At 36.9% G+C, this 25879-nt stretch overlaps 1 protein-coding gene across 3 annotated transcripts in view; it reads right to left on the bottom strand.

The window, feature by feature from the left end:
- Positions 1-3166: 3166 nt before the first annotated feature.
- Positions 3167-25879, bottom strand: part of quo (quattro) — a 47715-nt gene continuing 25002 nt past the window's right edge. For 2 of the 3 annotated variants that reach the window (XM_048200138.1, XM_048200139.1), the window contains exons 10-23: positions 25126-25274; positions 24501-24639; positions 23750-23872; positions 23243-23437; positions 21244-22361; positions 15586-15835; positions 15177-15266; positions 13057-13287; positions 9431-9601; positions 9165-9342; positions 6043-6159; positions 5750-5968; positions 3679-3869; positions 3167-3506 (exon numbers count right to left, since the gene is read on the bottom strand). In XM_048200138.1, the coding sequence (XP_048056095.1) occupies positions 3465-3506; positions 3679-3869; positions 5750-5968; positions 6043-6159; positions 9165-9342; positions 9431-9601; positions 13057-13287; positions 15177-15266; positions 15586-15835; positions 21244-22361; positions 23243-23437; positions 23750-23872; positions 24501-24639; positions 25126-25274 (3213 nt within the window). In that variant the 3' untranslated portion in view covers positions 3167-3464. The remainder of the gene's footprint in view (positions 3507-3678; positions 3870-5749; positions 5969-6042; positions 6160-9164; positions 9343-9430; positions 9602-13056; positions 13288-15176; positions 15267-15585; positions 15836-21243; positions 22362-23242; positions 23438-23749; positions 23873-24500; positions 24640-25125; positions 25275-25879) is intronic. The other variant, XM_048200140.1, reaches the window with a different exon arrangement.

The raw sequence follows: 25879 nt of genomic DNA, 5'->3' as shown, positions 1-25879 counted from the left end.
GGGTTTTGATTATATTACCCACCAGCTACATTGTACTGCGTAATGTTATTCTTAAAAAAAGAAAACAAATCATTAATCATCATTTGCCTGACAAACTGAAATCCGAGTGCAGAGACAAGTAAAGAAGAATATGTTTTAATGTCGTATCACATCTGTGTAATGACTGAGACAAATCAGACACAATTATTTGTTAGTTCACCAATAGTTTTAAACTCACTCTATCAAAGCTCTGTGAACCCACCCCCCTAAAACTGCAACTAGCATCCCAAACTAGCTAAACTACAGGAAGAACTAGGTGTCCTGTTACAGATACTTGGACCTTTTACGATCAGGAAGAATTTTGCAGAGACCAGTGACTCATTCTTTCTGAGAAGGACAAATAAACTCCTTTAATCCTATGTATTCTCTATATAACCACTTGGGAAATGTAGAAACATGTATCCAAGTTTCCCATCTCATGACTTTTCTTTCATGGGCTTTATTCTATGTATTCATTTCTCTTTTGAACTAGTTTGGTATTAATATTCCAGAGCTGCAGTGTATAGTTAACTGGAATCACATGGGTAGCATGTTTGGTATCTACGGACTCCAACTTTTGATTCCTATTTGGTAATTTATGTTATGTCCATACCTGTGCAACACATCAGTATCACAAGAATCTTTAATAGTTCTTATTCAGGGACTCAGCTCCCTGACAGGAGGTGTGTTGTCACCCGGAAACACAACACCTTCATTGGCTACACCAATTTTAAGAGGTTGGACTTTGACCAGAGGTTAAAAGCTAGAGAACAATGCCACTCCCTCTCTTTTGCCTTGCTTCTGGATGACCGAACAGATCTTGCGGCCGGCCTAGGCCAGGCCCGCAAGCCCGGTAGGCCCCGGCCTACAACACCCAGCCATGTGCTCATCACCCAACAGACTGGCAACAACTTCAGACGAAAACCTCAAGATTTATCCTAAACCTGCAGATCCGACGCTCCTCAGCCTAAGGGCATCTTGCAAGTATCGTACATTTTAATGCTAAACAGCGATTTAGTATTGATTTGTAAGACTTACCTTTGCTATTGCTAAAAGAAACTGATGAGTCCTTTCCAGATTGTCTTTGACTTTTCCTATAGCTCTAGTAACAGTACCTCCTCCGGTTCAACGGAGTGTGTGTGTATGAATGTGTGAATGTGTGTGTGACCTTTGTTGTATGTTATGTGTTTGTTAGTTTAGTTATGTGTTTGTGAGTTAGTTAATAAAGATTGTGCACAATATATGTTTGGTTCTGACTCCATCTGCTAATTAATTGCCTCTGAAGTTATTTAGATCCCGAACCTATGCTCTAAGTAGCATGGTGCAATACGAATGTTATTTTTCCATAACCTGGAAATGAACATTTCTTAGAATTATTAAACAATCAACACTAAGTGATCCCTGGACAACAGGTTAATTGATTGTAATATTAAGATTAATGTAGCTATATCCAGTAAATCTGATTAACCGATTTACATATTCATAATTAATCATAATTAATAAATCATATTGAGTTATGAATAATTATTAATATTTCCCCTTTGAGTTATTTGGTTAATTAAAGAGATTTTTGAACCAGGCCTAATAGAAGATGATTTGGTCAATCTTGGAAGGAAAATGTTACCAACATGTCCATTCCAGGTGTCTAATTTGTGCTTTCTTTTAGTCATTCATGTAAGAATCTGTTTGTTTTTTAATTGTTTCTGTTTTTTGTTAAAGCTACAGGGTACTTGTCCTAGTTGTTCTGGCATTCAATATTTTGCACAACTTCTAATTTCTTTAAATCTTTGCAACAGAGGTATAGAGAGTGCATGTTAGCATTACCACAATAGATCCATTAATGGGGAATACCCTAGGTTAAAATAAACCACAATTATCAATATACATCATACTCTGTATTACAGGTTGCTTTATTGCTTTAAATATCAATATCAGAATGAACTCTGCTCACTGTAAGTGGTGTTGTTGGACTTCTAATATGTTCATTGTAACTCATAGAGTGCTGTATAGTGATGACAGACAAGAGAATAAAAATGGAGACTCTCATATGTCAAACCTGATGAGGATATAGTTAAAAGGTAAATTGAGAAGTCAACGAAATTCTAATGAATATCAATGCAAATTATAATACATACTGTATATTCAATCATGGATGCAAAACTGTTATTCATTGGTTAATTTTAAATAAATTCTATTTTTGCCTTTCACAGATCCTGTGATGAAGCAGTCTTCAAATACTACAGTGTCTGAACTGCAAGCCCTCCATTGCAGAAAATGCAAGCCGTGCTCAAAGAAGTGACCCTCCACTTGAAGATGAAGATGTGACATTTAAACTCTTCTATTTCTTTGTTTGGTTCAGGCATTTGCATGCTTACATTTGTATAATGATAATAATAATAATAATAATAATAATAATAATAAAGCACTTTAATTTTGAGTGACTTTTTTAAGAATACTGCATTGTAATGCTTATTTATTCATTGATGTAAGTAATACGGGTATAGGTACAGGGTTTTTCTTTTTCATTTATTAGAATTTGGTCAAATTTTAATGTTTTGGTCAAAACATTACATGCTGCTGTACTTTTTTTTAATGTACCATAAGAAGATTTGTAATGTACACAATATATAGTACATTAAAGTTTTCTAGATTTCAAAGTGTGTGTGCACGTGTGTGTGCACGTGTGTGTATATACTGAAAACAGCTTTATAATAAACTAGTAGTGTAATGCTAATGCATTTGTAATGATCTGAAATTGTATTGGAAATGTACATGAAGCACATTAAAATGATGCTTCAAATATACTCTAACTGTAATTCAAGAAGTATTAAAAGTACATTTGAAGTGTATTTAAAGAAATACACTTAAAATGCACTAAATGTACTTAAAGTGGTTCCATTTTAACACAATTTCAATATATTTAATATATTGCAAATAGCTTACAATTGAACGAGTAATATGCACTTAGTATATTATAATTTTTAACATATTAAGTGTGTCTAAAAAAAGCACAATTTAAATATATTTCCTTTTCACCTGGGTTGCTTTGCTGTCTTTGTTCTAAAGGTGTCAAAACCACAACACAACCACATTTACTGCATCACTTTTACACTTCTTATTATAAAACAATTAATTTAGAATCATTCCATTGAGAACCACCAGACATTTATTTTATCAAAGCACTTTTCTTTAAAGATTACACATCTGTTTGTGTTTTATTGCCTCTACAACAAAGCTAATTAGAAACAAAAAAACAAAGCATAAAACAAAGATTTGCAGGTTTAACCATTAAGAATTAGTTGAATGAACCAATGTTACTCAGTCGCACTGAAATAAATAAATAAAAATAAACTTTATTTTAGAGTTTCACAGGATTGATAGTGTTCCATAGGTATAATGCATGATAACGTATAATGCATGATTATAGTATAAACATACATGATGGGCTATACTTCAGTTGACTTTCCTATGATGCTTGTCCCTTCAACCTGTGAAGAACAAAGAGGAAATGAAAATATTATTAACCAGAATATGCCAAATCTCAACACAGCAGAAAAAATAACTATAAAATAGCATGATTGTTTCAAAAATGTTAATGTTTTGCAAAATTCAGTACAAAGTTTCAGAAATAATAAAGCGGATGAGTTTGTTGGAACATACTTCAGAGCATGGCTGGTCCCTGGTTTGGCCTGGTAGATTAGTGGTTTTAATGTTGCATTCCTGTTTTTTCAGGCCAATGGTGGGCACCTGGGATATGGTGTGTTCACAGTCTCCACCAATCACAGATGGGCAGCTGTGGCCAGAACTGCTGAAGCAGCTCACACTTTCTCCTGAGGACTCTGAACTCTCCACTGAAACACAACACATTAAAACATGCAATTAGAAATATTATATATATATATATATATATATATATATATATATATATATATATATATATATATATATATATATATATATATACAGTGGTGTGAAAAAGTGCTTGCCCCCTTCCTGATTTTTTTTTTTTTTTTTTCATGTTTGTCAAACTTTAATGTTTCAGATCATCAAACAAATTTAAATATGAATCAAAGATAACACAAGTAAACACAACATGCAGTTTTTAAATGAAGGTTTTTATTATGAAGGGAAAACAAAATCCAAACCCACATGGCCCTGTGTGAAAAAGTGCTTGCCCCCTAAACCTAATAACTGGTTGGGCCACCCTTAGTAGCAACAACTGCAATCAAGCGTTTACGATAACTTGCAATCAGTCTGTTACAGCACTGTGGAGGAATTTTGGCCCACTCATCTTTGCAGAATTGTTGTAATTCAGCCACACTGGAGGGTTTTTGAGCATGAACCACCTTTTTAAGGTCATGCAACAGCATCTCAATAGGTTTGAGGTCAGGACTTTGACTAGGCCACTCCAAAGTCTTCATTTTGTTGTCCTGCTGCAGAACCCAAGTTCGCTTCAGCTTGAGGTCACGAACAAATGGCCGGACATTGTCCTTCAGGATTTTTTGGTAGACAGCAGAATTCATGGTTCCATTTATTACAGCAGGTCTTCTAGGTCCTGAAGCAGCAAAACAGCCCCAGACCATCACACTACCACCACCATATTTTACTGTTGGCATGATGTTCTTTTTCTGAAATGCTGTGTTACTTTTACGCCAGACGTAATGGGACACACACCTTCCAAAATGTTCAACTTTTGTCTCGTCAGTCCACAGAGTATTTTCCCAAAAGTCTTGGGGATCACCAAGATGTTTTCTGGCAAAACTGAGACGAGCCTTTATGTTCTTTTTGCTCAGCAGCAGTTTTCGTCTTGGAACTCTGCCATGCAGGCCATTTTTGCCCAGTCTCTGTCTTATGGTGGAGTCAGGAACACTGAACTTAACTGAGGCAAGTGAGGCCTGAAGTTCTTTGGATGCTGTTGTGGGGTCTTTTGTGACCTCTTGGATGAGTCGTCGCTGCGCTCTTGGGGTAATTTTGGTCAGCTGGCCACTGCTGGGAAGGTTCACCACTGTTACATGTTTTCACCATTTGTGGATAATGGCTCTCACTGTGGTTTGCTGGAGTCCCAAAGCTTTAGAAATTTATCTGACATATTTCTGAGTGAAACAGGATAAACAAGAACAAATGTAGGGTGGGACTGATTTAGAGAGGTTAGAGAGGCTGGATACTAAGAGAGTTTGGTGATGTCAGCCAAAAAAGGAAAGCAAGTTTTAATGAAAGATAATTACTTTAATTTATTTTTTAATGTTACTATTATTATTACTATTATTATTTTGTCGGATCTGACAAAATCGAAATAAAAGCCAAAACTGGCAAAAAAAAAACAAACAAACAAAAAAAAAAAAACCCACACACACACTAGTAGCCAAAAGTGATGTCCAGCCTAGGAAAATCTTCACCCCTTATTTAAATATTATTGAAAATATGTTAAAGATTTTGTAATCATTTTGCATAGTTGTGCTTGGAGTCAACAGTTTTATTTGTGATAATAACGTAATGAAACATGCCAAATTGTGTGATTGATTGATTTAATTTTTTTTTTTTTTTTTAAATAACATGAACTAATAAATTATTCAAAATAAGATCAAAATTCACATTATGAATTAAGGTGAATTTAAATTGCACTTTTATTGATCATAAATTTAAGACCATTTCAAATTAGACAAGCCTATGATATTTTGAATGAACTACTTTCACTCATAGACACAAATAGACATTGTGAAGAAGAACATACCAAGTGCACTCTGGTTTCCACTCTCATGGTCTAAATCATCTTCCTCCAGGATGCCTGAAGTCCCATGTACGTACTGGACAACATCTCCACTGTTAGGACCGATCAGATGGCCCACGGGAGACGGGGATCCCCACCCAGAGGAGGGAGACGAATGGCTTTCAGAGGATGACGTACAGCTGGCCGAGCCAACAGAATTCAGTCGGAGCACAGGGACGCCACCTAAAATATTACACAGAGTTAAATAAGGCAAGTCAAAGCTTATGATAAGAGTTTAAATATGACTGGTGTTTTACCTCGTCCTGTCAGAGCACAGTTGATGGCTCGGTCGTTGATGGCCATCTCACTGGGCTGGATATCCATGAAGGGTTTATGTCCGATTCCCATGAACACCCTCTCGGCATTACGGATCTCTGTGTGAAGATCAGCACAAACCTCAGCTTTATGGGGTTATTATTAATCAATGGGTCATTCCTGCTGTAGGATTTCACACATCTATGGGCAGTTTTTAAATCTCCAATTCACCTAACCTGCATGTCTTGGATTGTGGGGGAAACTGTAGCATCCGGAGGAAACTCACACAGACACAAGGTGTTGAAAGTGTTTCATTCATAAGGTGATTAGACTGATTTCAGTTGAACTTTATTATGCACAACTACAACAGTGCCAAGTATTCTAAGGAAAAATTTGGAGGAAAACATCTACAAGACCCCTCAAATGGGAGGACTATTATTTGGAAATGTGCTTTGAGGTAAAAGTCATGAATAAATGCATGCAGCTGCATGTGGGAGTTCAGCTTGTCATTTAATCTTTCCTCATCACTCCTTACCACATTCCTCAATATACAAAACCACTTCTCAACAGTTCATTAGACTTGATAAACCCAAGCACATTCACATTACTGCCTCTTAGGTTTTAATTTCATAATCATAAAGATGAGGTAACAGGACTGTAATTGCACGTTGCACCAATGAGAATTAATCTTAAACACACAACACATTAAATCAAGGTTTTACAGCAGGCTAAACCTAGATTAACTTCAATTCTTTTACAGATTTAAATCTCACTTTTAACTGAAGAGGTTTGGATTTACAAAAAAGAGTAATTTTTCAATGGATTGGGGGAAATGAAAGAGCTCCCAGAAATTAAGTGATCACATCTAATTACAGGAGGGGGGTCAATAGGGTATGACAGGGTATGGCGGCTGCCATACCTTGCTCTGGTCAAGTCGATGCAAAGCAATATTTTTATTAACGGATTAAAGGTGCTCTAAGTTTTTAGGCCAAAACATTTTTTGTCACATACAGCAAACATCTCCTCACTATCCGCTAGCTGCCTGTCCCCTGAACACACTGTAAAAAAAAACGCGGTCTCTGTAGTCGCCACAAGCTCCGAAAATGGCAATAAAAATAAACTGGTTCAGCCTGGACCACGAAACATAAACACGCTCCAGCCAATAACCAACAAGAATGATTTTAAATGCGCGTTCATGACTGTTTCAGGAAGCATGGCCTCGCTAGCTAGCCTCTGTTTTGTTTGACAACACTTCGAACGTCAACAGGAAGTTACTCCGCCCAGGATCACTTAGAGCACCTTTAACAGTTATATTACTTTGTGTAACATAATTTGTAATTGTTTAATAAAAGAAAAAAGCATGTAAGTTAACGTGATCCGTCGAATAGTGTCACATGAGTTCAACTGCGATGCAAATGTGTCTATTTACAATGTGGATTTGCAGCGTTGAGTATTCTGTTGAAAATAATGACCAATCAGAGGTGTTTAAGAGGTAGTGAGAATCCGCTCAAATTGCTGAATGAGTTTTTTTAGCGCAAGTTTACTAAGCGCACATTATAACAAACAAAGCGGATACACTATGTAAATAAAATATTCATTGTGCAGTTTAGTCAGATTCACTGATTAAAACGGAATCTGACTATGATTTTCCCACTCAGTAAGTTTGCACTGAACTGACTGACAGCTTCAGTGACTATAAAGGAAGTGCTCTTTACTCACTGTCTGTGTAATTTCATTCAAAATTGAAGAAAAGTTTGTTTTTCATGAGAATTTGTGACCTTTCCTACAAATATATACTTCACACTGTAGTACAAAAGTGACAAAATAGACAATAATGACAATAATGATTGATTTTTTAATGTTATAATAGTGATTTGATCTCTAAAAATAAATTCAAAAGCAAAGGTATGAGAAAACTATGTTAGGGAGTGGAAATGGCTAATGAGCCAATAAGTGCTCCTCTGCTGCCATCTACTGGTTACAGTGGTAATTTCATGTTTTTTTGTTTTTTTTTAAATAAGTGTTTGTATTTCACCAAGTATAAGTTTCCCTAAATCGTGAAACTTTTAATTTCACAAATATGGACAATCTTTGGATGAACAAAAAATGTTTTTGGTCATTGCATTAAAAATAACATTTAAATTGGATAATATTCAGACTTTTGAGTTTTGAAGTGCTGGAAAAAGTTGTGTGAAGTAGTTGAAAGTCCTTGAAAAGTATCATTTGCTGAGTTATGATCAAAGCTATATGTGATTCATCTTTGGACGCACGACAAACACACTTGTCATCACGTCGAGGGGAGTAAGATGAGTTCGCCATACATTGGCTTTTGGTGAATTGATGCCACTGATCACAGGTTAAAGTTTTAATTACTAATTTGTTAAACTGTTTTTAAAATTAAACAATGCAGCACAACCTGAATTCAAATAAAACAGAGCAAAAAATCTTGGATTAGCTCTAAACTCTCCTTAAAGGTGCTAAAGAGGTTCTTTTTGTCGACTGAGTTTTTGAAATGAGCGCATGGGTAAGAACAACCCCCCTCCTTCACAGCTCATTTAGAGGGAACGCCTCCCAAAACTCGTGCACGAGTACACGAGTGTTTACCACCGGCATTCGCTGTGTTATTAAGCCGGGCACACTAGTTGTTAACTAGCTAAAACATTCTGACTGTGCTCAACATACAGCGATTGTTTCCTGCTCCTGAAGCTGATTTATATACTTTCACATGGAATTTGAACACCAACTGTAATCCAACTGCGCGTCTCTCACATGGATCGTCATCGCAGTGATTGACAAGCCAGAGGGCCAATCGTTTACGCGATGATCGGCCCTATTTAAGGCCCTACCTCGTGCACAGATGATGTATATTAATATTATTACTTTCAGTGCACCTAAAAAATAGTCTTTAATCAGTTAGTAAAGACAGTTTCAAGTAATATTGGAAAAATGTATAAATCAAAACATCCTCTTTAGCACCTTTAATTTAATTCACACTGGTGCATCATATCCACCATTCATGTTTATTGTATCAATACAAAAGCTATAGCTTTTATAATTGTAATTTTGTAATAGCAATTATAATTGAACATTACAGTCTGATATCTGAAAAAAAATTTCTGCTCACCTCTATTGTAAACAGCTTGTTCCCACAGAATCCTCTCCAGGTCTCTGGTCCAGTTTTCCTTCACTTCTCGACTCTGTGCCTGAAGTACGTACGTGTCCTGTGACTTCCTTCTTCGAAACCAGATCTCAAAACACAGCCCACTGTCACCAGAGTTATGGGTCATACCAACGTCTGAAGTCTTAGAGAGAAGAGACGTCAAGTCACACAAAGAATGACAAAAAGCAAGAGCGTTGGCCTGTTAACTGACGGTTCATGTGGTGGTTTACCTTGAAGGATTGTTTGTAGATGTATTTGTCATTCCCAACATCAGTTCTTCGTGTCTTGCTGAAGAGTATGAGATCTTGGAAAAGAAAAATGTGACGGTAGCATTTCTTCTTTCTGAAAGTCAACAAGAACTCATCCTGACGAATCAGCTGGCCCTGTTCCTTCAGATTCACCTGTACAGACATGAACAAGTCAACACATCAATTTCACACAACTGAGTAACAACGCTTTCACACTACTGGACCAAATTTGACCTCCAAGTTGGGCCTACATTTATGTATTAGGTAGATGCTTTTATACAAATAAACTTACATTGCACTCAAGGTATTTTTCAATGTTTATAATAATTAAAACACGATCAAGTTTGTGTCAAGTTTGACTTGCATTCAGCTTCACTATAAACACTACCAGTCAAAAGTTTGGAATAATTAACATTTTTAAATGTTTTTAAAAGAAGTCTCTTCTGCTCACCAAGGCTGCATTTATTTGATCACAAATGCAGTAAAATCATTACAATTTAAAATAGCTGTTTTCTATGTGAATATATGTTAAAATGTAATTTATTCCTGTGATCAAAGCTGAATTTTCAGCATTTAATTGATTAAAAGTGACAGTGAAGACATAATCATAACTAACATCCTCTTTCCTTGCAGGAATAACATTTATATGCTTTTGAAACCTAAATGTCCTCAAACCTTGGGCCTAAGTCAAAAAAGATTGCAAATATGTAAAGCTAATGTCAGCGGCCATGTCACTGAACAAGCAATCGTTATTATAGTTCAAAAGGGCAAACAGTCAAAGTTATTTTATTATATGAGTTGACATCAAAGTCGACATCAAATGGACTTTTAAAGCTGGAATAATGAGTGTATTAAGCATTTCAATTGGCAAGAGAGGAATAACATGGAAGGAACTTTCTTGGCAAGGAGGATTGTGCATCACAGTCAGGTACAAGGGAGAAAGCTACTAACATTAGGTAAGACAAAACATTTTATTTTCGCAACTTGTTTATTAATAGCAATTTGCTGTGGAATAGACCTATGTGCTGATCGGGTCCAGATGGGTCTGTGATTCGACAGCCGGGTTCGGGTCCAGCTTTCTAATAATAGACAGGTCCGCGTTGGTTCCAGGTAGTACATTTATGGCATTTCTCGGTTCTGCACGGGTTCGGGTCCAACTTTCAAAATGGGGCCCGGGTCGGTTCCGTGTAGCACATTTACCGATCTCTTCAGGTATGAATTTTTGGACCTGTGAAGACCTCTACTGTGAAGCTTTGGGGGTGTTGATGAACTCCATCTATGTTTTGATTATCTTTCTGAATAGAATCCGGATGAAGTCTTTGCGAAAAATGTGATTTTCTCAGCTTTTTGTTCAAAATGTTGCTTTTTTAAATGAAGAAAGGATAAAATGTTTTTTGTTGTTGTTTAAAAGTAGAGCCTCTGTTCTTTCTTTTGATATATTGCATTTTCAGATATTAATACGGCGAAATATTCTGGGGGCCATTAAAGTTTTGTGAAAATGATCAAAAATGCTGGCGCTTGCTGGTGACTTTTTAAAAAATGCTGGGGTGGGGGGGGGGCTTATAATGGCAGAATTTTCCCCCTCAAGCCATAAACTGACCTGCTTGAATACAATCATATTTTTGGCAGTTCTTTGTGTTCAGGATAGTGGCCTTCTAAAAAGAGTTTTAAATAACATAAGAGTGCAGTAACTCGTCTCTATAAGCACAAATTTGCGCTGATGTGCAGGTGGAGGGAGTCTACTAGCAGGCATAATCTTTTATTCTCTCTACCCACTGAGCTTCTTTTCTTTTTAAAGGATGCCGTCTAAAAATAAATGCATGAAATATGAAGGTATTTATCTTTCTAATTACAGACAGTGTGTGATGTGGGCAAAACTCGCCTTTACCTCATGCCTGACCTTCCTCTTCTACAAAAATATCCTTTTTATTTTTGTCAACATTTAGTTTGCAGACAAATATATCTGCCTTATTATGTAAAACAATACATATAATAGATTTATGATAGTAAACACCACATTTTCTGAAGAAATGATGAGTGGTGTTTTGCCTTTAGTGGACTTTAGTATTGCTATACAGTAGCTACTGGGCGGTTTATTACTGGCCAAAAGAATAGATGGCTACACTTTATTTCTATGGTCCCCTTTAGACATTTTACTAATTATAAGTAACCTTGCAACTACATGTCAACCAACTCATTAGAGAATAGTAGGCTAGTAGAAAAGGGTTAGGTGTTGGGTTAGGGTTAGTAGAATAAGTAGACATAGTCAGTAGAATGTCTGTTGGTGGAACATCAAAATAAAGAGTTAGTAGATATTAAACAGACAGTCTACTAATACTCTAATGAGAGTTAACAGACATGCAGTTGCAAAGTTATTTATAGCTAGTAGAATGTCAAAAGTGAACCAATTTACACAATCGACGAAGTCTGTGGGATTTTATCATCAAGCAGGTGGAAATCGTCTGATCAGTAAAGTAACAGCACCACTATTCAACATTTTAAACACTGAAGTTCAATGCATAGTCTTTTGTTCAAATCATAAATCATTAATCATTAATGTGCAACAGCAGTAGTGACACTTGTCATAACATGCTTTTCTAATTCTAGTTATGTAAACTAAAATGGATTTTGGGGTTTTCTGAGATGTTGTAATCTCATCTCTTTCACTCCAGTGTTATTTAGTATTATATTTATGTACTGTTATAGTTTTTATTAATATTTTCATTGCTTGTTTTTTTAATTAACAGCTTTCATTTAAAGTTTTAGTAATTTTATGTGCTTTAATCCTTTTGCTTAGTTTTTTTTTAAATATTTCTATTTAGCTAAATTAATTGTAGTTTTAATAGTTTTAGTATTTTCAGCTTCAAATTATTTCTGTTAGTTGCAATTTCTAATTTCTGATTTTTTTTAATACAATTTTTTTATTTTTTTATATTTACACTACTGCTCAAATGTTAATAATCAAATGTTAAATTAATAATTTTATTCAGCAAGGATGCATTAAATTGATCAAAAGTGACAGTACACTCTGAAAATTCCTTTATCATCCTTTCCATTCCACAAAATGTTCTTTATAGTGGAATTTTTTTTTTAAAAATGTTCATCACACAAAGAAAAAAAAAAGGTTCTTTTAAGAACTGTTCACTGAAAGGTTCTTTTAGGAGCCAAAAATGTTTTTCTATGGCATCACTGTGAAAACCACCTTTTGGAACATTTATTTTTAAGAGTTTAAAGACATTTATAATGTTACAAATGATTTCTCTGTTTCAAATTAATGCTGTTCTTTTGAACTTTCTATTCATCACAGAATCCTGCCGACTGGGGTAATAGTGCTGAAATTTCAGCTTTGCATCTCAGGAATAAATGACATTTTACAATATATTCACATAGAAAACAGCTATTTTAGATTGCAATAATATTCCACAATAATACTGTTTTTACTGTATTTTTCATCAAATAAAAGCAGCCTTAATGAGCAGAAGAGACTTCTTTAAAAAAAAATAAAAAAACATATTGACTCCGAACTTCTGCACAGTAGAGTATATTTTAGTTTATTTCAACTTTATTTTATTAGTTTTAGTTAAAAATAACAACTTTGTCTCACTCACATCACAGTCCTGAATGTCGTCCATGGCGAGCAGATTGTTGCCATGGCGAAGCTGAAACTGTATGATTTCCAGCGCGGTCTGTATCTCCAACCGCTCTCGGGCCACGTGCGCTCCGGACTCACACTCCTGCAGCATGTCCTGCAGCAGCAGGCTGTATTTACTGATGCGTTGCACCGGCTTCAGCAGATATGAGGACAGATCCATCTTATCACCCAACAGCTGCTGTTTCTGCTGCAAATGACATTATATTACTATAATTAATAAAAGCATTTGGAAGTGAAGCATCAGAAGTATTACAATCAAAGAACTGATTCTTCAGGTACTGAATGTAATTATTAAACACATGAATAATGGTACAGAAGAGGACCTTTTATGTTTTATTATTATTTTTTTATTATAGTTTTTATTAATATTTTGATACAAATTATTAACATTTTAATTTTAGTTCAAGTTTTAGTCATTTTTATAAGCTTTTGTTTTTTACATTAATTTATTTCAGTTTTAGTTTGTTATTTTAGTGCATGAAGTTTTATTTAAGTTAACATTTATTTTTATTTCAAGCAACAAAAAATGTTTTTCATGGTTTTAGTTTCAGTTAACTATAATAACCCTTATGTACACATCTTATTTGTTTTTTAAAATAAAAATTGCTAGGTTAAGATATTTTCATCAATACTGCTTTGACTTTATTGCAAAGTCAAGACTAAATAATTGTTATTATTATTTGCATCTTAATTATTTGACATTCTCCTTTGCCATGTTGAGTTTGGGCTATAGGCGTGTCCTTTCTGTAAAAGTGGTGTATTCTGACATGTATTTTTTGCTAATCATGTTAAATTGCTGCTCATTCCAAATAAAGTCACATTTCTGTCAAATAAAAGCTTTATCAGATAGATTTATTAGCAGAACGGCAGCAACATTTCCCAATTCAACCGAGATGAAGCCTGTTCTGGCATGTATTTGAGCATTACTTTAGTTTTTATCAGAAGTGTGAAATATCGCATTACCATTGGTATTTCCATTTGAACTCTTTCATAATCTTACTGTAAACTCCCTATTATTTTGCAACAGGAAGGAGCTTCTGCAGATGCTTAATGTACGTAGTACTTTAGAGACATACAAATTCTTGCAAACCTTTAGTTTTTGAAGGTCATATAATATTGAATTCATAGATTGATTTGAATGTATTTGTAATAAAGGAGTCATGAGAAATCAAATTTGCCTTAATCTTTTGACATATAAGAGGTCTTTGTACCTTTAAAACATCCTGCTTAAGTTTTTTATGTGCATTTTTAGAATTTATGCATATCTTTCCATCCAGTGTTTTTTTATGCAAAATCTCAAAATGTGCATAAAAATAGGTGGATGGAAACATAGCTAGTGAGATCATTTTTTTCTTACACTGCATAAAAGTGTTTGTTTTTTAGTAGCTATGTTGAAAATGTACATTTCAGTGTCTGTCTTAAAGGGTTAGTTCACCCAAAAATTAAATAATGTCATTTATTACTCACCCTCATGTCGTTGCAAACCCGTAAGACCTTCGTTCATCTTCGGAACACAAATTAAGATATTTTTGTTGAAATCCAATGGCTCAATGAGGCCTGCATTGCCAGCAATCACATTTCCTCTTTCAAGAGGAAAACAAACTGCTGAAATCACGTGACTTTGGCGCTCCGAAGCGCTGATTCGACATGCTCCGAAGCTCCTGAAGCAGTGTTTTGAAATCGGCCATCAATAAATAAGGCGTTATTTTGTTTTTTTGGCGCACCAAAAATATTCTTGTCGCTTTATAATATTAATATTGAACCACTGTACTCACATGAACTGATTTAAATATGTTTTTAGTAAATTAATGGATCTTGAGAGAGGAAATGTCATTGCTCCCTTCACGGAGCCATCGGATTTCAACTAAAATATCTTAATTTGCGTTCCGAAGATTAACAAAGGTCTTACAGGTCTGGAATGGCATGAGGGTCAGTAATAAATGACATTATTTTCATTTTTGTGTGAATTAACCCTTTAAAACATGTATTCTGATGAATACTAATGTGTTTGCCTTAAGATATCAAATTTGTGTCACTTATGAAAGAAAACTGAGAGCAAATGGAGGAAGGACTCACCTTAAAAAACTCCTTCCCATGATCAATGAGCAGCCTCTCAGAGCGTGGCTTGTTCTTGCTGTATAATGCGTACAGGCCGAAGTTTTCTTTCTGGATATGAGAGACAAAATGTTTGAATCACTGGTGCACACAGTGGGCTTTTTGCATGTGCTTTCTGATTCTTTGTGTGAAGACAATAAAGTCTTCACACAAAGACATTAAACAAATACAATAATTTCCTTGCAAAATATAATTTAATGACATATTTATTATCATTTTGGGGTGAAATGTGACCTGGACATGCATTTGTTTTTGAGTTGTATGGTTCTTTCATTATAGCTGTATTGGTTTCTAGGTTCTTTGAAGCAGCAGTACATACAAATCTTTTTTTTTTCTAACTGGAAGCTGATTTGGGGCTCAGAGCACTCACGTGTTTTAAGAAGCATCGTCCGACACAGAAGGGTTCCTTCAGACACAGCTCCAGCTCTTGAAGAAAGTGATGCTGGTGGAAGTCTCGCAGCTTCTCCAGGTTTCCAAAGATGCTTCCTCTCTGTCCCCGCAGGTCCTGAGGCACGTCGGGACGCTCCAGCTGCGGGATGTAGTGTTCCACGACGTACCCCAACGCTCTCACATACTCTCTCTCCGTTTGAAGCAGCTCCTCCATGATGCGCTGGAGTTTACTGTCAGGACACCAACAAACAAAATATATGCATCCCTCTCTGGCACTGTCTGACAGGATCTTTGTTCTCTTCTACAATACTGACATCTATAATTACAAATACATAGCAGACAAACAGATCTAAGGTAAATAATTCAATAATCTTACAACATTTACAGCAAGGACACATTTGTATAATTCAATTTAAGATATGTTTTGGACACTGATGCTACTGATGCTTCTGTCCTGACCTAAAATATGAGTTAAAATGAAGAACTAGTTAGGAATCATCACATTTACCCAGAGGCATATGTTAAATATACTATAAAATGGTTTCCAATAAATATGATATACATCACATACAGTACTGTATATCTAGTTCACTGCAATGGAAATAATGTTTATATCTATCTATCTATCTATCTATCTATATATATATATATATATATATATATATATATATATATATATATATATATATATGATATTATTAAAACTATTTTATTAAATATTGTTTTATTATAATATTAAAATCGTGTGGACCTGTGTGTTAATTTTAATTGAAACTATATTTTTGGATAATATAATATTAAAACTATTTTATTAAATATTGTTTTATTATAATATTTAAAATATTTATATTATATATATATGTTAAAACATATATAACTTATATATATATTAAATAATCATGTGGTAATGATAATTTTATGTATAATAAACTATCAAAACTATTTTATTAAATATTATTTTCTTATAATGCTAAAACTGTTTTTAAATAATATTTATAACTTTATACATTAATCATGTGGTAATGATTTTTTTTTTCATTTATGAAGTAAACTATTTTTGGATAATATAATATTAAAACTATTTTATTAAATATTGTTTTATTATAATACAAAAAATATTTTATTTGAATAATATTTAAACTATAATAAATAATCATGTGGTAATGATTATTTTATTTTTAATTTATAATAGAATCCATATTTTCAGATAATAATAAAACTTTTGTATTAAATATTATTTTACTCTAATATTAAAACAATTTTATTTTAATAATATTTAAACTATAGAAAATAACCATGTAGTGATGATTTTTTTATTTATAAAGGGAAATATATGTTTGTATAATACAATAGTAAAACTATTATTTTAATAATATTAAAACTTTATTAATAACCATGTGGTAATGATTATTGTACTTTGAATTTATAATGGAAACTATAATTTTGGATAACCTAGTGAATTAAATACTTTACAAATAAAACGTGCTTCATCTCATTTGATTATTTTCTCTTTAATTGGAACATGATTGATGCAAAACAAAATTAATGATAAGTTCCCTTTCAAAGGAACTCGAGCTGTGTCGGAACGCTGTGGGAACGCCTCTGCGTACGCCTCTGCGTGATTGCGTCATGAAGCATGTATGAAATCAGTCTAATGAAGTGACGGAACGTCATAGGCGGGTGACGTCACTGACCAGGAAACTATAAAGCTTACCTGAAAACACACTCATTCAGCTTCTGTGCCTTTAGCAAGAGCTATATGTGAAATCGTGTGTCCTATTTATTGTTGTCTGTCTTTCAGTCACACAAGCACATTATCGTTATTATGGCGAGCGAACAACTCGCCCTCGTTTCATTATGGGTGGGGTACACACCAGATGTGTGTTGTTTGAGATGGGCTCTGCCCTTTCTCAGCCCTCACCTGTCAGATCTAATGTCTCAGTTCGGGGTTTGGAAGCTTGCGCTGCGATTTCTTCCGCCCCGGTTGAGGCAGCTGCACTATGAGCATCCAGCTCTGAGGAATTGGATGTGGTTAGTGTAGCAACAGGAGAAACTGAAGACTCGTCACTTCAGTCTCCTGCAAGTGAGGAACTGCTGGAGGTTTTAACTCGTGCCATGGCCAAATTAAACATTGATTGGCCGGCCTAAAAACAAGAGCTGCAAACTAAAAGCAAGTTAGATGAGCGATTTTTTCCATCCAGATTAGCTCAACCTCCACGTCGGGGCTTACCATTTTTTCCAGACCTCCACACTGAGGTGTCGAGGTCGTGGAAGAGACCGGTCTCATACTGTATATTCACACTACACACTTCCACATATAGTACTGATTGGTATAAAAAAGCATGGTTATGGGCCGATGCCCGAGGCAGAAGAGACGCTCGCGAGCCATCTATCCCCTCAGGGTGCATCATCCCTTAAAGCCCCAACACTGCCCACCAAGCCACTTAAAGGTGCCCTAGATTCAAAAATTGAATTTACCTCGGCATACTTAAATAACAAGAGTTCAGTACATGGAAATGGAGTCTCAAACTCCATTGTTTCCTCCTTCTTATTTAAATCTCATTTGTTTAAAAGACCTCCGAAGAACAGGCCAATTTCAACATAACACCGACTGTTACGTAACAGTCGGGGTGTACGCCCCCAATATTTGCATATGCCAGCCCATGTTCCCAACATTATGAAAGGCATTAGACAAGGGCAGAACGTCTGGATCTGTGCAGAGCTGAATCAACAAACTAGGAAGCAGGCGGCAGCGCTTCAACAGCTTCTCCCCTGCCGAATAAAGGTCTCTGCGGCTGCTGGGCGGGAGCAGCTGAAACCGAGTACAAGCTCCTCACATAGGGCGCAACAGAAGCAGATCGTTGCTACTCGTGCTCCCCCTCCGAGGAGTTGGGAGACGGGGCAACGCTTGCAGTTGAAGTCCTCAAAGGGCAAGGTTGATCTGAGGACCGTCATTGCTTCTAAGAGGGCTTCGTCAAAAAAATCCTGATGCCAGAAGAAGCATCAGGATTCTGAGGGCGATCCCCTCCGAAGTCAGATGGCGTTCACCACTTCATACGGTGCCCGTCTTCCTTCCTGGGGGGTTGCATCCAATTTTAGATCTGCGCCAGTTAAATCGCTCTGTAGCAAAGCTCAAGTTCAAGATGCTTACTGTCAAACAGATTGTGTCACAAATCAGATCCAAGGACTGGTTTGTCACGATAGATCTAAAGGACGCGTACTTCCATGTATCCATCCTCCCACAACACAGGAAGTTTCTGAAGTTTGCTTTCGGGGGAGAAGCATACCAAAATCGAGTTCTTCCTTTCGGCCTAGCTCTGTCACCCCGCACTTTCACCAAATGTGTAGACGCGGCTCTGATGCCTCTGCGTATGCGGGGCATTCGCATTCTAAACTACATCAACGACTGATTAATTCTAGCTCACTCGGAGCAGATGGCGGTTCAACATCGAGATGTTGTTCTCTTATCTGTGTGTAGTTTGGGATTCAATAGCAATGCAGGCTCGTTTGTTGCCTGCCCGCATAACATCGATTCTATCAGCTGTAACAGACATAAAGCTAGGCCAGTCACTCACGGTCAAAGTTCCAGAGGCCGTTAGGTCTTATGGCAGCATACCATTTGATACCATTTGGCCTGCTGAACATGAGACCATTACAGTGGTGGCTCAAAACCAAAGGGTTCTCTCCGAGGGGGAATCCGTTCCGTATGATCAAGGTCACGCGGCAATGCCTTTGTGCCTTAGTCATATGGAAAAAACCTTGGTTTCTTTCCCAGGGAACTGTGTTGGGGGCTCTTGGTCATCATGTCATGCTAAAGACAGATGCATCCCTCACGGGCTGGGGGGCGATCATGAGTGGTCACTCTGCCCAGGGTCTGTGGCAGGCCCATCATCTCACCTGGCACATAAATCGCCTGAAGATGTTGGCAGTGTTTCAGGCTCTGAAACACTTCCTCCCAGACCTGAGAGGCCATCATGTACTTGTTTGTTCCAACAACACATCAGTAGTCTCGTATATAAACCATCAGGGGGGTCTGAGGTTGCGCCCGTTATACAAACTGGCTCATCAGATCCTCCTGTGGACTCAGGGGAAACTCTGCTCAATCAAGGCAGTTTATATCCCAGGGTACCTCAATCACGGAGCAGACATCCTGTTGAGACAGGGGCCAAGGCCCGGGGAATGGAGACTTCACCCCGAGGTGGTGGAGCTCCTATGGGAGAACTTCGGTCAAGCCGAGGTGGACCTATTTGCGTCTCGAGAGACGACTCATTGTCCACTATGGTTCTCCATGGTAAACCCAGCACCAGGGCAGGACGCCATGGTGCAGGCATGGCCGAGGCTACGTCTGTACACATTTCCCCCGATTGCTCTGCTCCCGGGAGTTCTGGAGAGAGTTCGCTGGGACGGGGTCCATCTGTTGCTAGTTGCTAGCACTCTGAGACTTAGACATGCAGTTCGCAAAAGGGTGCCGGCTTGGGATTTGGCTGTTGTTTTACAAGGCCTCTCAGTGGCTACCTTTGAGCCTATCGAAGAAGTTTCTGAGAAGTTTCTCACCCTAAAAACCATCTTTCTGCTTGCCATTTTGTCTCTCAAAAGAATCAGAGACATTCAGGCCCTCTCCTTATCTCCCTCGTGCCTGGAATTTGCATGTGGCATGGTTAAGGCCTTCCTTCACCCTATGCCGGGTTATATTCCAAAGGTCCCTATTAATATCGTAAGACCCATTGTTCTTGCAGACCATCTGTCCTCCTCACTTCCGGATGTCAGACCAGGAGAAACGGAATCTGCTCTGCCCTGTGTTAGATGTTTATGTCCACAGAGCTGCCCTGTGGAGAAAATCAGAACAGCTGTTTGTTTGTTTCGGATCACCTAGGAGAGGTTACCCTGCATCTAAGCAGAGGATGAACAAATGGGTGGTCAAGGCCATCTCACTTGCTTATTAGTCGGCTGGTCAGCCTTCACCTTTGGCTGTATGAGCTCACTAGACTAGGAGTATGGCCGCTTCTAAAGCGTTACTGTCAAGAGTTTCTCTCCAGGGGGTATGTGATGCAGCAGGCTGGTCCTTGCTGCATACATTTGTGAGGTTCTACGAACTTGACCTTGGCACCACTCCAGGGGCTCAGGTGCTGTTGTCTTAGTGTGCGCAATGTTTTCACATGGATGGCCACTTGCTCATATGGCGACGTGGGTATGAGCATTCCCACAGCATTCCGACGCAGCTTGAGTTCCCTTGAAAGGGAACGTCTCGGTTACGTATGTAACCTTAGTTCCCTGAGTAGGGAACGAGACGCTGCGTCGCCCTGTCATACTCCCAGCATGGCCGTAAGCGACTTGCTTCAGTTTTTCAGAAGCTGAATGAGTGTGTTTTCGGGTAGGCTTTAAAGTTTTCTGGTCAGTGACGTCACCCGCCTATGATGTTCCATCACTTCATTGGACTGATTTCATACGTGCTTCACAAAGCAATCACGCAGAGGAGTTCCCACAGCGTTCTGACACATTGTCTCGTTCCCTACTCAGGGAACTAAGGTTACATACGTAACAGAGACGTTCTTTCTCATCATGTCCTTCTCTGTATCTTCACATTATGATTCTCTCGTTAAAATAATGTTGCATGGTATATTAGTTACATTTAACTCACAGTACAGTACTGCTGTTATCCAGCATATAGACAGGCCTGCAGATGGACGCGTCCTGCGTTTGGACTGAATTATCTGAGCGTGTTGCTGGTGAAATCAAGGTGCTGTCATCAGATTTGGTGTCACTGCTGAACTTCTCATTTATGTCACTTTGGCTCAGTCCAGAAGCGCTAGAACAGAAGCTGTCATGGTGAGACAGTCTAGAGCTCTGTTCATCCCATGATCCTCTGTCTGAGTCAATGACCAAGAAACTCTCTGGACAGGAAGCTGCAGATGTCTGCTTGTGCACATGGACTTTGCCCTTGATTGCAGCATTGGTTTTGCTCATAGAAACATTATAACTAGTGGATCGTAAACCAGAGCCTTCGCTATGCGAGCGGACCAGGGCTTTATAAGGTGGAAAGCAGTCATGCTTGTTGACCTGGCCTGACTTTCTGAGATCACTGTCGCTGTGAGAGTATATCAGAGGATACTTCCTTAATTTTTTCATCAGGCCATAGTGTAATGTGGAAACATTGTTGTCACTTTGGTGGAAATGCTGACTTCTTCCTTCCTCTTTTAGCTGAACTGATTGACCAGGCAGTTCAATCAGTGCAGATTCTTTGTCCGTGTTTCCAGTCATTATCAGATCACAATGTGGGCCCACTGATGATGTGTCTCTCCTCAGAGGCTGGAAATGCATAACTGTCTCATTATCATGACTATTTCGAGTCTTCATATGACTGCCAACAGGGTTTGTTTGGGGGTCGCTTTCATTTTCTCCAAGGCTAGTGCTAATTACCCTCTGGGTCGGACCTTTCAAGTGGGCCTCATCTTGCCTCGACGCTGCACTTTCCTTTTGTGGCGTTCCCAGAGGCTTTTGATTTCTATAAGAGGCATGCAGTATCTCCGTGAGCCTCTGTCTGATGTCTCGGCATTGAGCCCAGACCGCATTCCACATCCATATCCCATCCGGGTGCCTCTCTAGCAGCGCATTACTCTTGTCCTGGAAGTGTTGGGGAGAGAAGTCTTTGAAACGCTCCTCAAAAGCCTTCAATGTACTCAAGCAGGCACATGTGGGAGAGTTTTTGTTCTTTATGTGATCTAAATACTCCATGCACTCTTTAACAAGAGATGAGGCCTGGAAAACAAAGAAGAAAAAAGTAATTTCAAGCCTATTATGGACAAGTAATGGCATATATATAACACAATATAGGTATATTATTTTAGTTCATTTTATATATACACTATTGGTCAAAAGTTTGGAATAAGATTTTGAAAGGTTTTTGAAAAAAAATTTTTTGCTCATCAAGGCTGCATTTATTTGATCAAAAATACAGTAAAAATAGAAATATTTTTGAAATAATATTACAATTTAAAATAACTGCTTTCTATTTGAATATATTGTAAAATGTAATTTATTCCTGTGATCAAAGCTGAATTCTCAGCATTATTACTCCAGTGTCACATGATCCTTCAGAAATCATTCTAATATGCTGATTTGATGTTCAGTTATTATCAGTTATTTTTGGTGCTCCCACAATCTTTACCCAATGAAATGCCAAGACTTTCCCATGACCTGTCCAGTTGTTTGTGTTAATTGTTTTAAATAATTTTGATTCAGACAGATAATTTCTGTTATTCAGAAATAATTTTGGTTTTGACTGATCCACTGAAAAGAATTGACTCAAAAGATTGAATCACTCACAAATCAAAAATATGTATGGTTTGCATTTTGCAAGCAAGTTTTATTTTTCCCAAGAGCAATACAAATTAAATATTTTACTGCTCTGCACAATATTTTACTGCTCAGAAATGTTTATTAACTATAAAAATTCCATTCGTTTTAAGATTTGATTCATTTCTGGAGAACACAGTAAATTCCCTGTTGGTTTTCCATAACCCCAGTGGTCTAATTGCTAATTACTAATTGTTAATCCCACTAATTGTTTCACAGAGAAATGTGTCACATTGCAGAAGTAAAATGTCCATGTTAATTATTGTCCATGTATGCTGACTAACCTCTTCACAGAAACGATACAGATCCATAGACGCCTCCAGCTCAGATTTACGTTCCTCGGCTTTCAAGAGAAACCCAGTCAAGTTGGTTTTGAAAGTGGTGGTGTTACAACGAAAAACATCTATTTCAGGATAATGCATTCCCTTGATTTTTCTCTCTACTTCCTTAATCAACAACATCCCTTTTTCTTTTTTCTCCTAGAAAAACAAAAATACACAGAATATGTTCTTTCCCCTTACACATTATGCAGAATCTCCAAGGTGTCTGAAATCTCATAAACCGCTAGCTCTTATCATTATATATTTAAAACTGCACATTCCTGAACCATTTTCATTATCAGAAACAGTCTGGTATTTTTATTACTTTTTGATTAATTTGAACTCAGCAGTCCACATAAATCCATAACACACAATTTAAGTCTGATAACATTCATATTCTGGATAATCCATCTTCTTTTGGTAGTCTGCATACTAGAGTATATTTGAGTGAATGTCTTCAGGATTTGTTACCTTTGCTTGTATAAGAACAGTTCGAATGTCTTGTAGTCTCTGCTCTATTTTCAGCAGGGTTTTCTCTGTGTTGTCTTTGTCCTTCTGCCATGACTGTTCCTCTGCATCACACCATGTTTGGATCTGTGAACAACACAAACTATTTTCACAAAGTAAATGGGACTGTGAACTTTGAGAGTTTAAAAGCACAAATGTGAAGCTTGTATTTTTGTTAAAGCATTAACATTTTTTCATAATTATTCATAATTGTTTTAATAAGTGGATCTAATATTAAAATTATGCCACAGTTTACCATCTTTCCCTGATTTACATGGTTGAATATAATATAATTTAACTGAACTGTGCATTTTAACATGTATTGCTTTGCCCTGTTTATTTTCATTTTATATGCCTTACTGTAACCATGACTTTAATTAACGGAAGAGTCAAAGTTATTTTCTGTGGTAAAAGAAATTGTGCCACAAATGTAGTTGCACCAAAATTCGTTGGTCTTTTTAGCCTTTTCTCAAAATGTTCTCTTCAGAAGAATTACAGTACAATTACTTTATTTAGCGCAGTGATGTTATGTTTCACTATGAAGGTTGAGACTGTCTGCCCATCTGCTGTAACAATGGCTGATTTATTCTCTGCAGCAGACATGTTTCACTTCACAATGTTTGTCTTGTGTTATTTTCAGAGTTGAAGTGCTTTCTGTGGGCTGTGCTTATTATCTGTCATAAACACGCTTTCAGTGAGGGGATGTAATGCATACTGTGCTGAGTGAGTCTTCTGTTTCTCTTAACAGAAGAACATGTTCTAGATGTCGCAGTGACTGGTTGGATTTCATCACTAGCGTGTGAACAGCCTCTTCCACCTGGTTATACAGACACGTCACAGACTCCAGAGAGTCCCTGCAGGAGAGAAAGGCCACATATAAGTGTTGTGTGTTCTCAGCGACTGCAAAACACATGCAGATACTGTAAATATAACATGTTTTACAGTTTTTAATTAATTTATGGTAAATATTGAGTACTACAGGCTGGTAAAGACTAATTCTCAACACACTGGTCATACTTTTCCAGAATCTAATCCCTGTTCTAATCCACTACCCATATTCTTCAAAAAAGCAGAAGAAAGAAATTCATACAGGTTTGGAACAACTTGAGTAAATAATAACAGAATTTTCATTTTTGGGTGAACTATCCCTTTAAGTTTGTGTTTCACATCGTATACTGGTTCTCCAATGGAGTCCATTGTGTGTATAAAGGCTCTTGCTGTTGGGTAAATAGGATTAACTTGGACCGAACAGCTGTCCAAACATTATGGGCACAGCTGAGCTCTAATCATGATCAAGGCGACTTGAACCTGCTGAGATTCAAACATACTGAGGGAAATACCTGAAGTCTTCAGACTGAGCAAATCGAGACTCCTCCTTCCTCATCCTAGCGAGAATAGACCCACCCTCTCTTTGGAGGGCGACCAGTCGTGTGTCCTCAAGCACCATCTTCATGGAACTCCTTTGCTCCTGGATGCAGGACTGTACATCCTGAATGATTGATTTGGTTAGTTAAGGAGCAGCATTCCTCAGGAGGTCAAATTAAATAAATGAGCTTTTGAATTTTGCATTTATTTTGAATTAGTTTTTTTGCAAACAAAATTTTTAATAAACATTATATAAACTCAACACACACACACACACACACACACATTTATGTTCATGTTATGTTACGTAAACCTTTTTATTTATTTTAAATGAGGTTTGTACCTTTTTTGTACGTTTATTTAGGGGTGCACAATATAAAATAATGGATGATTTCAGAATTTTTTTGTTTGTATAATTTATTGGTATGGGCCATAGTGAATATTTAATTTTACAAGCTCATTTGTCCTATTTTTATATTTCTGTCACCTAACACTCACTTAAAGTTAGCCTTTAAAAATACTAATAATGTTAAATGTAATCTTTACCAAATTTTAGAATGAATTTTAATTTTTTATACTGTGCATTAAGTTTTTATTCTTGTATTAATTTGTAGCAACTATAATGATTGTGTGTAGCGTTTTATTTTTCTTTAAAGGAACACTCCACTTTTTTTGAAAATAGGCGAATTTTCCAACTCCCCTAGAGTTAAACAGTTGAGTTTTACCGTT

Source organism: Megalobrama amblycephala, linkage group LG8 (genome assembly GCF_018812025.1).
Source record: "Megalobrama amblycephala isolate DHTTF-2021 linkage group LG8, ASM1881202v1, whole genome shotgun sequence".
Lineage (NCBI taxonomy): Eukaryota > Metazoa > Chordata > Actinopteri > Cypriniformes > Xenocyprididae > Megalobrama > Megalobrama amblycephala.
Note: the sequence above shows the minus strand (reverse complement) of the source record. Positions and strands in the feature narration are given on the sequence as shown.